This window comes from Rhinolophus ferrumequinum, chromosome 3, assembly GCF_004115265.2.
Source record: "Rhinolophus ferrumequinum isolate MPI-CBG mRhiFer1 chromosome 3, mRhiFer1_v1.p, whole genome shotgun sequence".
NCBI lineage: Eukaryota > Metazoa > Chordata > Mammalia > Chiroptera > Rhinolophidae > Rhinolophus > Rhinolophus ferrumequinum.
The window spans coordinates 55,098,993-55,115,795 of record NC_046286.1 but is presented as its reverse complement, the minus strand read 5'-3'; the positions used below and the strand labels follow the sequence as shown (position 1 = coordinate 55,115,795).

Genomic DNA, 16,803 nt, shown 5'->3' with positions numbered 1-16,803 from the left:
CATCTCTAAAGCAGAATGCATTATTCTAATTAAGTACTTCTTAGTCATTTTTCAGGATAAAAGAAATATTTTCTGATGGTTTCTAATGCTGTTTTTTCACTTTGATATATGCTGAGTTAGATAAAAGTTTGTGCATTTTGTGTAAATTAATGACAGCACTGGTTTCAATACTTATTTATCTGTTGTTCATTGATAAATATTGCTTTGTTTTGGTCTGTGTCAAGAACTTTTCCGGGAAAGTCAATAATTTCTCTACAGACTAAAATTTAAAGTAACCATTTCTTTTTTATGAAAATTTAAATCTTCAGGATATAATTATGATTTACAGTTATTTTCCCAAATAGCCTGTTGTTATTCCTTACTCAGTGGAGACTCTCATATTTGATTATACCAAACCATTTGTGCTGACTTCTCTTTCTAACAAAAATATATCCTGCCATGATTTCAGCCCTGCTTTGTGTATTTTAAAATAATTGTATCTAATTGTAAACTAATCCCAAATCTTTCCCTTTGAAAAAAGAAAAAAAAATTTACTATACTTGACAGATTGTGGTTTCCTTTAGGCCTCTACCATTTGAGATTATACTACTTTCTTTCCAAGCTATGCATATCCCCTGCCTAGTCCTGTACAGATGTAAAACCTTGGTGCTGGGGTTTCAGTGATGAGTCTCTTCTCTAAGGCCACTTTCCACTCCTGTTCCTTGATTTGGATGGAGGTAGGGCATGTAAATTCTCCATACTGACTAGGGTACAGGGTTGACCCAGCAAGAATTAGAGATCTGACGTGACTGTGGAGCAGTCTCTCACCTTTTGGATCTATTCCTAGACACAGATGTCTAGTGATTTTCACGATTTGCCAAGAACCTCTCGGAGATACAGAGAGGAGCATTCAGGTGAATTGCGTGTCATTAGGCTTTTACTTGGAAAACATAAAGAGCTGAACCTATGTGTTTTCTCTGTATAGGAGCTTCTTAGACTGCTGTGTTGTCAGCCTGATGATGGCCCTTCTCGTCTTTAGAATGACATTTGTTCCTTAAGCATTATGGGAACAGTAATTGATAAAATCTCCCAAAAGAACTCATCTATTACCCAAATCAATAGTTCTTTCATTTTTCTAAAGTAATTGAGGATGGGCTTTTACATATAAAAGAGAATTATATATTTATATACAATATGTTTCTCACCCTTTCTAATCTAGTGCATAAATTCAGTTTGCTATAGATATTTAAACTGAAGTAATGTCAGTTTTAACACTGGAAAGTTAGGATCTTTTTAATGTGATCCTGAATTTTATCTGCTTATCTTACACATTATCTTGTTAATGTGTTGTCATCAGTGTCAACAAACTTTACTATGGGGATTTTGATCTATAAAATGGAAGTGGTATTCACAATCTCTTTATTTCTTTGAATTGCTGTAAATGTAATTGTGGTGGTTTTTTTTTTTTTTAAATTCTGAAAAGCACGATGTGCAATTAAAGCAATAATTTTAATAGAAAACATCTTGAAACCTTGTTTATGTTCTAGCTACTACAATTTGAGTGACGTGAGCCATGATTCTGTGAACAAGTTTTTGTCCTACCTAATTGAGAAGTCCCTGGTTGAATTGGAACATTCGTACTGTATTGAAATTGGAGAGGTATGACTCAGCCACATGCATTTCAATTGAAAAGATAGATTGTCCAGCTTTTTAACAGTAGAACTTTGGCTTCTAATGCTAACCGAAAAGTTTAACAAACTTAGTGCAATAATAACTTCAGTATGAATTTTTAATTTTCTAACTGTATGCACTTCTATTGTACTTTTTTATGTCATTTTGTCTTTCATTTGAAATAGGATAATCGGAGCATTGAACCTCTGACGTATGGCCGAATTGCCTCTTATTACTATTTGAAACACCAAACAGTTAAAATGTTCAAGGAGCGTTTGAAGCCTGAATGCAGTACCGAAGAGTTGCTTTCAATTCTGAGTGTGAGTTTCACGACATTATTGCACTGTTTTTTAATATAAAGAGATTATATTTTACATATTCCATACTTTCTCTTTAAATTTGGGCCTTAAATTGTTGCCACCCAGTTCCTCCTGAAATTTAACAGAAACTATTTATGAAGTCCTTTCATCTGTCAAACAAAATCACTAAAGCAACATATCTGGACCAACTTCCCCATTGATAAAATGACCACATAATTTATCATCCAAACTGGGATCCTTCTGAGAATGAAACAGGGCACTATTAATATTTAAGCCAGGATAATAGGTATAAACTAGGCTATCCTTGTCAGCCAGGTGACCACCCTAGCCTTCAATGTAATAATCTCTATGAATTATAATTGAAAGCCTTTCTTATTGCTTCTTTAGGATAATTCTTCTTGAATCCATGGTGTTACTGAATTTTCTTTACACAAGGATCCACATGATTAGTTCTCTTCGGGTTAATGCCAGGAAAGCTGTCTAACTCTCTATCTCCTCCCCTTCTAAAAAAAAAAAAATGCAGTCAGATTTATCCCATGGTAAAAACCTATACCTTGTTCACTTTTACTTTTTTGCCAAGAAGGGAAGAATTAAATTTAATATTGAAGTTAAAATTACTATTAGGAGTATCTTTTCCATCTCCCTTTCTGCGTACTATATATGCCTTATTTTTTGTTTGTTTGTTTAGTTTAAGTATAATAATTTACCACAAATCTTTTTTGGCACATTAGTCAGGATATATATTACAAGTAATGCTGTATGTTATCTTACCCCTCCGGGTGTTGGTGCTTTTTTTTAAAGTTCAGAACCATTGAACTAGTCTTTAAGGTCTTTCCCTCATAAATTCACTGGTTTTAAGGTAATTCACTTACTTACTAGCTTTTTTCCTAATCTTCCCTATTGCTTTATCATTCTTAATAGGCTTCAAAATCCCATTCACAGTTTTTCACTTTTTCACTGTTTTCCCTTTGAGAAACTAGTATGTACATTTTGTGTGCAGCATAGGGCCAAGTACATTTGTAGTGAGTCAGAAAATATTTATTAGTGAATCGATGGATGGATTGATGGATCCTATATTAATCTTTTTTCTATTATTTGCTTTATAGAAAAGAGTAGAGAATTAAAGTACATGAGGCAGCTATTGAAAAAATGATTTTTTTTGGTAAAATTAAAAACTCATTTCTGAGGTAAGAGTATAAAAAAAATACAAACATTATTTTAGATTCCTAAGAATGAGGTTTTTATCATTTCCCAGTTTAGATTCATAAAAACAGAATTTATCTGGGGGAAAGACAATAAAATACATTTATTAAATACATCTATTAAATAAAATACAATTAATTTGGGCAAGCATCTTAAACTAGTATCTGTTAAATTTCAGAATGTAATTTTCTTTCAAATTTACCTACCTTGACATATTTACCAAATCAAATTTTTAAAAGTACTGTCTATCTTGAAAACTCATACAATAATCGCTAATGCCTTTGAGCACTTTTCATGTGCCAGGTCCTAGTCTAGGAACTTTACACTGTGTGGGTTCTTAACACTGTACTGTGTTGCCTCTCATGTCACACACACACACACACACACACACACACACACAAATACACACACGCACATACTGGGGTGAAGGATACTGAGGTGGGGGTATAAAGTACGTGATGTTAAGACTAGATGCACGTTGTTTGTAAAGGAGGTTTGTGAAAACCGTATGTCTATTACATTTTCTATCCTCCTCAACCCCACTAAAAAAGCCCAAAAATATATACAGTACCAAAGCAATTAAGTTATTATTTTCTTCAGTCTTCTCTCTGAAAAGGCATTGATCAGAACAAGAGGTCTTTCCACATCCTTTCAACAGCCTGTTTCTTTCCAGCAATACACTGCCTAAAACAAGTTATGCTGATCTCACGGTATATTTATATTAAAACAAAGTCAACTCTTTTATGACTAACTAAACGAAACAAATCATCTGTAAGTATATGTAAGATAAACTCAAGAGTGTATTTGTATAGGTGTTGTACGCATTTAAAATTTCTGTAGCAATAATGATGTAATCTTTTCTGTGGTGTTTAGTCCAAGGAACCCTTGTCTAAGGCCGTAATAGCTCAGTGAGACTTCTTTTTGAATGAAGATACTGGGCCATTAGAACTGTAGGGCTCACCTTGACAAGATCTGCAGGTACCACTGTTTGTTCGTTTCTTGTCTTCGGGATTATTCTCTATTCACTAGAGAACATATCTATACTAACAGAGAAACATTCAATAAGAAAGCAAGATTGTGTTTGGAATAATCACAGAACAATTTCTAGAAATCATTCTTATTCTTTCATTGAGAAGTATTTTGAAATGTTTTCTGTGACCACACCAAAGATTCTGAAATAACTCACATAGCCTCATTATTTTCTCTACTCTCACCTCCAAAAATGCATATTAATCTCCTTGTGGTTTTGAAACAAAGAGGAAGAAGGTGTAGAGGAGACCGGCACTATAGAGAACAGGATCGTAAACACAACAGAGCAAAGAAAAGCAGTGGCGGGGCAGCACTAGTGTTTCAAAGGCCTATTTCCATTATCATTGTTTTTGTTATAATATTATAATGTTTAATAATGTCACATGGTTTTGAACAATTCAGTATTATTACTTACTCACTATCAGCATCCCCTTTTACCAAGATAGAGCCATCGATGTTTTTAAAGCCATTTGAAAACTTTTCCATTTTTTAATTTATTTTTAAGAGTAATTTTTAGTGTTCCTGGGAAGATCACAACTGAGAAGTTTCTATTCTCTTGAGTATTACTTTGAACTTACTATATGTTTTTATCAGTTTAATTTTGGCAGTGAATGAAGTGTTTTTTTGGTTGTTTCTTAGGCTACATATTGTATTTACCTTTTCCGTTTTGTTTTCTCTGGTATTAATGATAGTGTTGAAGTTATGTTTTTTAAGATCATTTAGGTCCTTTGGATATGTTGTAATGTGATTATTGCTTATTGCTGGCACAGATAAAACAAACTGGAAGGTAACCATAGAATGAATAAAGAATATTAAGACATCGATTCAACAAGCATTTAAAAATACATAAACCTATTATTTCTTTTCTGTTGACATAAAAACAGTTTCAAGTATGATCTCTAGATTTTATATATTCATCACTGATCATCCGTACCTTTTTTTCAGACCTTTTCTTTTTTTAGAGAAGATACATATTTAGAATCTCATACTTGGACCATAGAGTTGCTTTTCCTTAACTGAGTTGGAATTTTTGCTCTTTATTCTATCATTTTGTATATTACTATCAACTTTTCTGAAATAAGAATTAGAATTTATTTTTCAGTAGGGATAAAATTTTATTTCCTTTATAATATTTACTAGAAAAGACATTTTCTTTCAAAACTAAAATAGAAAGCATTTAATCAGGCCATTTCATGGTATGCTTCCTTTCACAGTATTTTTAACATGGCATGCTTTCCTTTTCCACAGTGTTTCATAGCAGAAGGTTGTCAGGTTTGATTAAAAATTCTTTACATTAGGTACATTTATATCCTGTCTCCTGAATTCTACCCTTTCTATTCTTTTCCTCTATCATTAGGATGGTTGGGGTCAGCCTGGTATTTTGCAGAATGGTATTCTATTGATTATATAACCCTTTTAACCAAAGGATGGAGGCAACAGGAAATTTCTGAGTTTAAAGATGAAAACTAGACTCTTTCAAGTAGTAAGGACCTATGCTAAATGAAACTATCTTAAGAAATATCTTAAGCATATAAGGAAGCATGCATAACTTAGATGTTTTATCCTTAATATGTTACTCTACATCTATCCATATTAAATTCCATCAGTCACATTTCTACTCACAGACCACATACTTATTCATCCAACAAAATATTTATTTTTTGCCTCAAGTGTGTGAGGTTCTTTCTAGGGACAAGAGATAGTATAGTCAACATTACTGACAAACTGTGTGTGTGTGTGTGTGTGTGTGTGTGTGTGTGTGTAATACATGGATAAACTGTGGGCTATGGTAATAAACTATGAAACACACCTGGGTGTTGTTACTGACTGAGGTCACCAGCTCAGTATGATGCTCTAAGAATGGCAGCAGAATGTTGCCCATCATCAAAAAGAGTCTCTAAAAACAAAACAGGTTATAGTATTCTGTCCTTTGTATTAATCTTCCCCATGCAGGAGATTTGCTATATACATTTCTTCTGGCCCCCCATCAAAAGAACATCATGGAGAATATTTGAGTGAGTCCAAGTGAACTACTCAAATGATAGAAGATATGTGAATAGGTCATTTCAGTCTGGGAAAGCAAAGGCTTTGAATCAGAGTAACTGAAATTCAAATCATGAACCGTGCGAATGGAGCCCCTCTTTAGATCTTGAACAGAGTGATTTTTTCAATTAGTTGGAAGTTCCAGCTGATCCTGCAAATAATAAACTCAGAGAATTTATTACTTCAATTGATGGGTATAATTTGAGTCAAAAATATATAGATTTAAAAGGGCTGGAATAAATTTATTAATGGTACAACTACTAAAGAACTAAAAGAAAAGATGGAATTGTGCCTGTTACGTGTGGTGTGATAGATGATGATCATTCCGTTACAGACCAGGGAAGGCACGGATTAGGATTAGGCCATTGTGACATTTACATGTTGTTGTTGTTTTTTCTTGGCCCACTAGATACTTGAAATATTTTTATCCTTCAGAATATTGTGGGGGAAGGAGATATTTGTATTTTCAAATGTGGCACTCTGTTATACTTTAAGGTACTAATTCCTGTTGATTATATGTAAATCTTTCTTTCAGTCAACACTGAAAAAGAAAATACACTTTCTTTCAGTCAACACTGAAAAAGAAAAAGCCCACCAATACGTTTTTCTCAAAGAATACCTCTTTTGAAACTTCTGTTTTCACTTTCTCCTTTTTTTCCTAAGAAATTGATCTGTTATTGGCTTACATTTTTAGACACCATTGGCTTTAAGTAATAGTAAAATACTGTATTCTAGGTGTAAAGCCAAAGATTGTATTGAGACTATTTCTCTTCACTAATGTTATTCTATATAGTAACCCATTTATTTAACTCTTGTCTTTCCAATACATCCATTAAATAATAATAACCACTACCTTTTATTGAGCACCTACTACATGCCAGGCATTTTATATACAGTATTTGTAATCATCATACAACCCTTTATGGTAAATGTTAATACACAGAAAATGAAACTGAAGTTTAATGAGATAATTAAGTTTTTCTAGGTTCTATAGAAAGTAGCTCTTTAGAACTCTTTTTCCTATACCTTTCTTTCTCTCCTAGACATATTTTATCCCTATCCTATGATTTAATTCAAACTGTAAAAAAAAAAAACTTAGATCATTGAAATGTAAGGGTATATACTTTTAAAAAGTCAATTAAGAAGCAGAGTTCCTTTTAAAATTGTGTGACCTTGTAACTAAGAATTATAGGTATTAAATGCAGATGTTAATTACTGGTAAAACTATGGAAAAATACATGTTTCCTTATTGAAAACATGTATTTTAAGTTTTAAACAATATGCTATTTGGAAAGCTTAGATATTTTATAAGAACTCTTGCCAAGTTTTTTTAACACCGTGAATTAATAAGCTTCATAATTAAGGCAGCTGCTTCACACTTCTATTTTTAACCAGTGACATTACATCTGTCTTGCTCCATTGATGCCCTCGTCCTACTTATTGAAGCATTTAGCAGTTTTGGCAACAGGGATTACATGGCATGGAGTAAGTAGTCTAATTAGATATAAGTGAAAATCCTGAGGGAAAAGGACATTTAAAAAGTAATTTGAAGAATCTCTTAATGATGTTGGCACTGAAAGCCCAAATCTCGTGTAGAAAGAGCCTGTCGTCATGGCAAACAGGGATCATGATTTGATATGTTCAGTGGACAGTTGGAGAAATGAAAAGATTTCAAAATTATGGAATATTTATTTGAACAAATTTTTCAGAAGATGCTTGCTGTAGTATTAATAGCTTTAAAAGAAAGCAAAATATGCCCAAATGTATTCTGTCTCTAGAATTTTTTTTTGAATTTTTTTAAAATATACTTAGTTGTTATGGTTCTTGTGACCACACAGGGATAAGAGATTATATATATTAAATATCCAATTTGAAAAATTATGAAATTCTTATTTTTCCACAAAGCCTTGGGTATTGACTAAAAGTATGGGTTTCATGTGTTAATATAAAATAGATATATAAAATAGAACCATTCCAAATTTAGAAAAGTACCAGAGCAGTAAAATTTTTATATATCAATAAATTTCCAAGTTTGGCAGTTCTCTGTAGTGCTTTCTTTAAAAGCACACTGATTCTTTGCTCTGCCCACAAGTAGACATTTTCAGTAATAATAGCATTTTTAATGCTTGAATTTTGTCCTGTATGGGGCACAGCTACAAATCTTTTGGTAGAAAATTCAAATGTACCTTTAACATGAGATTGAAAAAATAAGCAAGAATTTATTTTTAAAGAGAAAAATTTAAAATGAAATAAATAAAAGTGGACAAGCAGAGATGAATAGTATTGGTAGGGGACCCAGCATGTAAAATTTAAGAGTTCATTAAAGGAAAAATGAAAGGAAGGAAAGGTTAACTGAGTAACAGTGAACACCACCAACCTCATGGCCTTGCATTTCCAAGTAACCTCCTGACAATTGCAGGATCCCATCTGCTGCTCTTTATCTTCCTAGTGGGGAAACCTAATGGGCTATCTTCCAGGGTTCCTGAGAAGAGCCTGCCTTCCCCTCAGGCTGGGAGCTGCCTGGCATCTTTTGGAGAGGCACAGATGGCAAGATGTCTTGAAAAAAAGTATCTTTCTATGTCTCTTGGTCTCTTTTCCTTGAGATTTTCCCTATTCTTTGTTATTTCCTAGCTTCTTCCTAGCTTTCTGCACTTACAGGCTTTCCTCAGCACAGAGAAAACTGAAATATTTTCCTGGTAAAAGGCTTGTCTCAGATGTGTGTGTTGTGATTTAGTAGATTACCCTAAAGATTTTTAAGCTGATTATGTTCTGATGAGCATAAAATATGTTTGTGATGTTACCTGAAATTTGTCCTGTTTTAAATTTTTGTGTTTTTGTTTGTTTGCTTGCTTTTTAATTACTTTTGGCTTCCTAAACTGTTCCACAGAATTACAACTGTCAATTACTAGGATTCTAAAGGTTGGCAATTAAATAGGGCTGTTAATTAAGAAATGAGTTTAGATACCAAAGTATGAATAGCCTTAATATTTCTTTCATTATTACCTAATTTAACTTTCTCATTTTTTCAAAGAACAAAGACCCAGTCTTGCCCAGGATGACATAATCAGTATGGAACAATAATATAAAAACTCAACTCCCAACAGGGAAAGGGCAGAGTTGAAATAAGAATTCATATCTACTAGCAACCGTTTAAATGCCCTTCTCTTTTTTTTCCCTTTGCTATTTTGTACTTTTCTTTTTCCTTTTCTTGCATCTTATTTTGCCCTTTTATTAAAACTTACAAAGCAAGATACATTAAAAGGGTACACCATTAACCTTCTCAGCCTAAGCTGTATGTAAAAAATACTTTTGGCTGGTCAACATTTATTAATATTTGCTAAATGTTCTATCCAAAAGATAGAGGAAATACCAAAGAAATAGAAGACCGACCCATATCTTTTAAGGAGATTTATACTAGAGTCCAAGAGCATAATAAAAACAAAGGAATAGGCTTGTATCTTCTGCTTTTGCTACGTAATGCAAGTTTTCCTGTGATGGGAAGTGCTTACTCATACTTGTGGCATTCAAGGCGAAAGAGTTGCATCCATTGTTCTCTCCAAAAGTCTGAGTTTCCAGCCTGGACTATGGACAGGATTGGATCACCAAGCTCCTGGGGATCATATAGGAGCATTTACATAGGAAGACTCTATTTAGACAGTTTTAAATGCAAATATAATCTTGGATGGTTTCATATAAATTAAGTTTTATTTATAAAACTCCAGGGGTATTTGCTTCTCAGGGAACACTATCATGAATCATTTGGCAAAGCAAATCATTATTAATTTGATTTTGAAAATATTTTTGTTTATCATTGGTAGTAACTCTGCTTAACTTAATGATATCATAACTATTTAGAATTGTCAGTACACATACAATTACATTGGGGAAATAAAAATGTAATGAAAATAACACTGAAGATTATCTTGCTGGGAATAAAATCTCTTTCTAACCATTTGTCACTTCATTCTGCTTTGAGTAAACAGAACATTGTTTAGACTTTTTAAATAAATGGAAAATGAATGAAAACTTTAACATTAGATAAAACATTTTAAAATATAATTTTCATATGCTAGAAATTGATTTCCGCTCAAAATGTTTCTAATTTCATCCCAATGAAGTTTAAGTACTCTAAAATCATTCAGGTCTCATTGGGCCAGCAGGTGGAGCAGTTCAAAAATTAATGATAGCTCCTGTCTCAATCAATAATGGTGATCAGAAGTGTTCCAAAAGGTTTGTGGTTCCTGTCCTAAATGTCTTCCCAGTATAAGTAATGCCAAAACATTGTATAAAATAAATATACCATCATGACTTTTATTCTCACAAAGCAGCCAAGTAGGAAAATAATTGTGATCACTCTCAATACTTAAAGCCACCTGAATGTTTTCAGTATCATTTATGTGGAATAGAGCAAAAGAAAAATTACACATCTTAATATCCTTCCCAAGCCCCACATAGTATAAACAGAGACCTACAGTATTACATTCTTTTGGAAACATGGAATTTTAAAAGGAAAAAAATATTCATAGAAATACTCCATGGGGCTGAGGGACATACAGCCTTTTAGGTTAACTAGCATGGCAGGCTTTCTCTTTATGTAGTAATGAAGAGAAACACAATAGAATCACTCTTCCATTAGAACAGTCCTTTGCTCATTTACAGTACTCTGTAAACGTTAGCTATCATTATAGTAATTAATAATATTTATTGAGCACATTCTGTATTCCAGGCATGGAATACAGCAGCAAACTAGGCTGATGAAGTTCCAGCACTCCTGGACCTCATATTCACAGTGGGGTTGGTAAACAAGCAAGTAAACAAACGTGATATAATTTCAAGTGGATATAAGTGAGATTTAAAACAAAAATAAGACAAGAGTCTAGAGGTAACTAGAGGAGGATGCATGATATTTGAACAGAAAACAGAGTGACATAAAGGAGCCAGTCACGAGAAAGCCATGCGGAAGAAATTCTAGGCAGGGGGAAGAGTAAATGCAGAGGCCGTGAAGCAGGAGCTGTTTGTCAGGTTCAAGGACTGTCGGAAAGCCGGTGGCTAGAGTGGAATAAGCACTGGGAGGGCATGGTAGGCAGTGGCTCGGCCATCTACAGCCTTCCTTGCCAAGGAGTCTAGATTTTTATCCTGTCTTCAGAGAAGTCATTGGAGGGATTTCATTCAAAAGAGTGGTGTGATGTTTTTCACTATGAAAAGACCAGTCTGGCTTCTTAGTAGAGAAATGATTATTGCAGGAAGAATAGATGGAAAAAAATGACTTAGAAAGGTCAAAAGTTGAAATGATGAATTGTGGTTGGATTCAGGGTGTTTTGAAGATAGAACCAACAGGAGTCGGTGGATTATAAGTAAACAAGGAAATAAAGATGTCTAGGTTTTTAAGAGAGAATATCTTGTATTGAGGTGAAGAAGACTGAGTACAGAGCAGGGTCTGTGTTTGTTTTCGTGAAGACTGGTGATGGGCATATGGATGGTATCTAAAGTTTCTGAGTCATGGAGTTGGTTGAGATTATCTGGGCAGTGAGTATTGATTGACAAGAGGTCTAAACATTGAACTCTGGGAACTCTGGCGTGTTGAGGTTGTGGGGAGAAGGAGTAGAAGGTGGCTCAGCAAAGGGAAGCGAGAGTGAGGGATGTTAAGTGAGAAGGAAAACTTTCAGGAGAGTGCACTGTCCCGGAAGCCAAGGGGAAAAGAGTATCTCAAGATGAGGATGGTGATTCATTGAGTTAAAGACTTGATATGGGCTGGATGACAGCTGAGATTAATCGTTCAACTTAAGATGGAGATCCTAGATGTCTTTAATGAGTATTTTCAATGGAGTGACAGGAGACAAAAGCCTTATTTGAGAGGACTCAAGAAAGAATGAGTTTTAAGAAAGTAGACAGCAAATACAGCTAATTCTTACATGGAGCTCGGGAGCGGGGATGACATGAAATCAGTTTCCTTTTTTTCTTTTTTAAAGATGTTATAGCATGTTCGTATGCTGATAGAAATGATCCTATAGGGAGGGGAAAATATGATGACATAGTAAAGAACAAAGTTCTTAAGAAAACAAAAGGGAAATGGGAAACAATGCATAAATGGAAAAATTGGCCTTTGGTAGAAGTCAAGACAATTTATCCATCGTAACAGGAGAAAAGATAGGGTATTGGAGTATAGATGCAAGGAGGTTGGTATTGGGTGGTAGGATAATGAGGAAATTCCCTTCTGTGTGCTTTAATCTTTTCATTAGCTAAGAAGCAATGTCGTCAGCTGGAATGGAAGAGGTGGGGCAAGACCTGTAAACGTGAGGAAAGACCATGAATAGATGAGGTGGACAGTGTGGTAGAATGAATATAGTATTTGCATTTAGGAAACATGGGTTCAAATCTCAGCTTGGACGTTTAATCCCTTTATGTGAGTGGCAAGTAATTTAATCTCTCTAAACCTCAGTTTCCTCATTCATTAAGTATTGTATAGTCGTACCTGCCATACTTACCACAGGATTAGTGTGGAGATCTTAAAAGGTAGAAGATACGTGTTTGAACATGTCTGTCCTTGACCTAGATAGATTTTTGTTTTGTGTTGTTTTCATTTATTATTTGTGTTTTGCTTTTATTTTGTATTCAAGACTGCCTTACTCTAGACACCTTTACATTTTTTAGGGGTTCAGAATACTTAGTCTCTCTCTGTCAGAAGAGCTAGCTTTATTGGACTCATTAGGAAACTTTGTTTCATTATTAATATTGGGAGGAATAAAGAAGAATACAGAGTCTTCTTCCCTTTGGTCCCAAGTGCAGCTCTGTCCTTATCCTAGCATGTATCCCTTAGTGAGTTTTATTTTGGTTTGGTTTGGTTTGATTTTTAAAGAATATGTGGTAAATTCATGTGAGACATCTTGTTATCCATGGCCACCGTGTCATTTTCTGAGTTTTCTCTCTTAAGTTGTTCTGCTGCTACTCCCTGTTCTCTGTTTCGTTCTCCCAGGTTAATATTTTACTAGAGGCCCTGGTTCTGGGTTGCAGCGTACTATGGGGGAGTGACAAAGTCTATAAAAGTAATGATTCCCCACTGCCACATCAGTGTACCTCCAAATAAAAAAGCACTACGATTCCTTAATGAGACATTACCCCGGCTTCCAGACCAATGTCTGTGCTCCGAAGAGTGCTCATCTATTTATAGGTAGTTGTTAAAAACCACTTAGTAATTAGAAGAAATCATAAAGCAATTATGATTCGTAATAGTGATTATGGCCGAGTGATTACTCCTTCACTAAGATGCTTTGCAAATGTATTAGCACTTCTTTGAATTAGGAACTTGGGCTTGAAATCTGTGAGGAAGCTATATTAGTATGAAAAATGTTCTTTCTTTTGGGACTATGCAGAAAGCTGTAAAATAGCCAGAAAGCCATTGGGAACTTGGCTGAGAGAAAAATCAGGCAAATCAAATTGGCCATTTTATTAGGCATATATTCATCTGGAAAATATCTCTTCATTCAATTGCAGATAAAGCTCTAGTCAATTTAATCTAGTTCATTAGTAATACCAACTCCAAGTTGGGCTGTGATATTTGGTAGTTTCTCTTCCTGAATAATTAGGCGGATATTACATTATTTAATGTAATACCTGGTGGGGTGTGGGACGAATTATTTAAAGTCTATGTATTTGTAAAAATAGGTTTTCAAAAGTCAACATTTTTGAAACACAAATAGACAAAGCATTCATTCATTTTAACTCCTAATGAAAAAATAAATATCCATTCTTTCTATTATTCTGTACTTTTCTAATCTCTTCCTTCCTCTAATTTCTTCTTTGACTCTCTCACTGGATACAATTTCTCTTGCTTGCCCTTCATTTTCTCTTATTTGGAAGCGTATCTGTTCTATACCTACTGCTATCCTACAGATATTCTTAAATACACATCTTCAACAGTCCAGCACGTATTTACTTAGCACCTACTGTGTTAGATGCAAGAGGATTGATAACTGAGATATGATCCCTGCCTTCAAGAAGGGAAAAGGCCTATGTCTAAAAAGTAATTACAGTTTTATTATTAACTGTTTTAAAAGTGTAAGTTGTACCAGTATGTCTAGAGTATGCTAAAAGTCTAGTTATTAAGAACATGGGCTTTGGAGTTACACAATCTCCACCATTTTTAACTTTGTGACCTTGGGTGAGTCACTTAATCTCTCCAAACTCCTCTATAAAACAGAGGGGAAGATTAAATAAAACAATGTGTGTAAAACCTCAATACATTACCTACCATTTTATAGTCATTCACGTTGCTAGTTTTCATTAATAATAATGTTTTAATAGTATAGCAATTTTTAGTAGTTGATGTATTATATTTTTTATAAATCATATTGACATAGGACAAATATCATTATCCATTTCTATTAAAAAAAATCTCAGGATAAATTCAAGTTCCTTAGCACACCACATGAGATTTACTGAGTCTGGCTGCAGTAAAGGTTGGAGCGAGAATAGCCTCCATCTGTAACTACTCTGCCCCTTTGCTCCTCCATGGAACTAGTGCTCTTCCATATGTCAGGAATGTCTCCTTCCCCACATCAGCCAGGACAATTTTCACACATTGCTGTGACCTGCCTGATTTATCTGTGTGAAGCACTAATCAAATAAAAAAGAAAACATCATAAAATTTTTTATTAAAGGGCAGTTATTCAACAAATGTTGGGTAAATTGCATAACATTTTGGAAAAATACTCAAGTTAGATTCTAATTCCATAGCATATAGCAGGATAAATTTCAGTCAGATTAAAAGTTAAAGCCAAGAGTAGTGCTAAAATTTTTAAAAGGGAGAGGGGAGGAAACACAAAAAGGATAAAGGAATTGAAGAAATTGAAAAAGGAAATGAATAGATTTGCCTACATAATATAAAACATGCATGTCTCTATACATAAAATTTTTAAAGCATTAATATTTGTCAAAATTATGATAGATAAAAGGATAATATATTTTAACTTTTTAATAAAAAACCTCCAATTGTAAAATGAAAACACGGTATTAAATAACAACATACAGAAGAATGAATTCATTTTTAACAAATATTTTTAAAACTCACCCATGTCAGTGATGAAGGAAATATGAATTGAAGTAAAAAATAGTATTCTGTTTAGCATATGAAATTATTGGAAATTAAAAAGGATAATACTCGGTGGTGAGAGTACTGTGAGCTGTGACATTCCTAGACACTGCTAAACAATCTTCATTAATCCAACCTTCCTAGAAAGAAATATGATAATATCTTTGAAAGTTTAAATAAAAAAAAGCTTTATAAAATGTCTGTTCCCGGTCTTGAAATTCCATTTCTAGGCATCTATCCGAAAGGAAAAAAGTGTGTTGTCAAGATAGTATGTATACACAGATGTTCATTACAATGTTATTTATAATAGCAAAAAAAACAAAACAAAAAGAAAACCTAGGAATCTTTCCTAATAAGACCAATGTCTCTTTAAGAGTAAGTCATTTGTAACCACTTGAATGTAAACTTAAGTTTTTGAAAGCGAGTCAGTGGAAAAAGTATTTTTGTTTTTATTTGTTTTCACATAGCCCTACTTTGCAGATTCTAGTATTGAGATATTTAGGTTTGCGTTGTCAAACAGTAGAGGATCACTTACTAACCTCCTGAATAGTTTTGAAAACCTCTTTCAAGAAAAAGATATAACTAGTCATTAATAATTCTTAGCAAACTATACTCTTCCCACTGTGAGAAGCACTAAAGAGAATGCTTTTATTCTGAGTCACTATACATATGGCAGACGCCTAGAAGAATTTCCTCTCCAGTGATGCATTATAAGCTGAATATCTTTTGGTTTCTCAATCCAAAGAAATGAATGTGCCCCATTTCCATACTTTCATGTATTCTGAAAATTTTGTTGTTACTACCAAGTAAAATACATAGATATGGTCTTTATTAGAGTAGTATTATTCACACCACCTGTGTTTTATTTTAATTTACATTCTCCTAAAAAAGGATTCCACTTATTTTACAAACAATGTTTTCCAGCAGACCATCCGATAGAATATAAACATGTCTCAGAAATTTGATTATGTCAGAAAGTTAGAACTCACTTTACTTAAAAAAAAGTCTGGGAGGTAAGAGGGATTTCCAAATGTCATTATCCTCAGATACATAAAATTTTACACATTTATGTTCTATTCATTATTTTGTGTATGATTCCGAAGACTAATACAGTTTGGCAGAAGCACTATAATCTCAGTTTTAAAGTGTTTCCATTGGTAATGGAGAATTCTTCTGTTGTACTTGCTTCAACTATTAGATGTAGGTCTTCCATGCCATCTCTGTAGGTATTTTCTGTTATTTTTTAAATGGTATCAGGAGATTTGTAAGACAAATGCCAAACAAGTGTCATCTTCTCCTGAGATGAACTGTCCTGAGAAACCAGTGACTGAGCTAGTAATGTATTACTTTGCTGGTCTGAAAACACAGAAAGGATTGCACCTTGAACTACACAAGAGTGACATGGATAATACCGGAGTAGAATTTAAAAGCAGGGTGGTCTTTTTATTATTATTATTATTTTTTATTATT

General features: G+C 33.7%; 1 protein-coding gene across 2 annotated transcripts in view; it reads left to right on the top strand.

Annotated features, from left to right (window-relative positions):
* Positions 1-16,803, top strand: part of ASCC3 (activating signal cointegrator 1 complex subunit 3) — a 288,105-nt gene that overhangs the window by 225,908 nt on the left and 45,394 nt on the right. For both annotated transcript variants that reach the window (XM_033099400.1, XM_033099394.1), the window contains exons 35-36: positions 1,527-1,638; positions 1,836-1,970. In XM_033099400.1, coding sequence (XP_032955291.1) covers positions 1,527-1,638; positions 1,836-1,970 — 247 coding nt within the window. The remainder of the gene's footprint in view (positions 1-1,526; positions 1,639-1,835; positions 1,971-16,803) is intronic.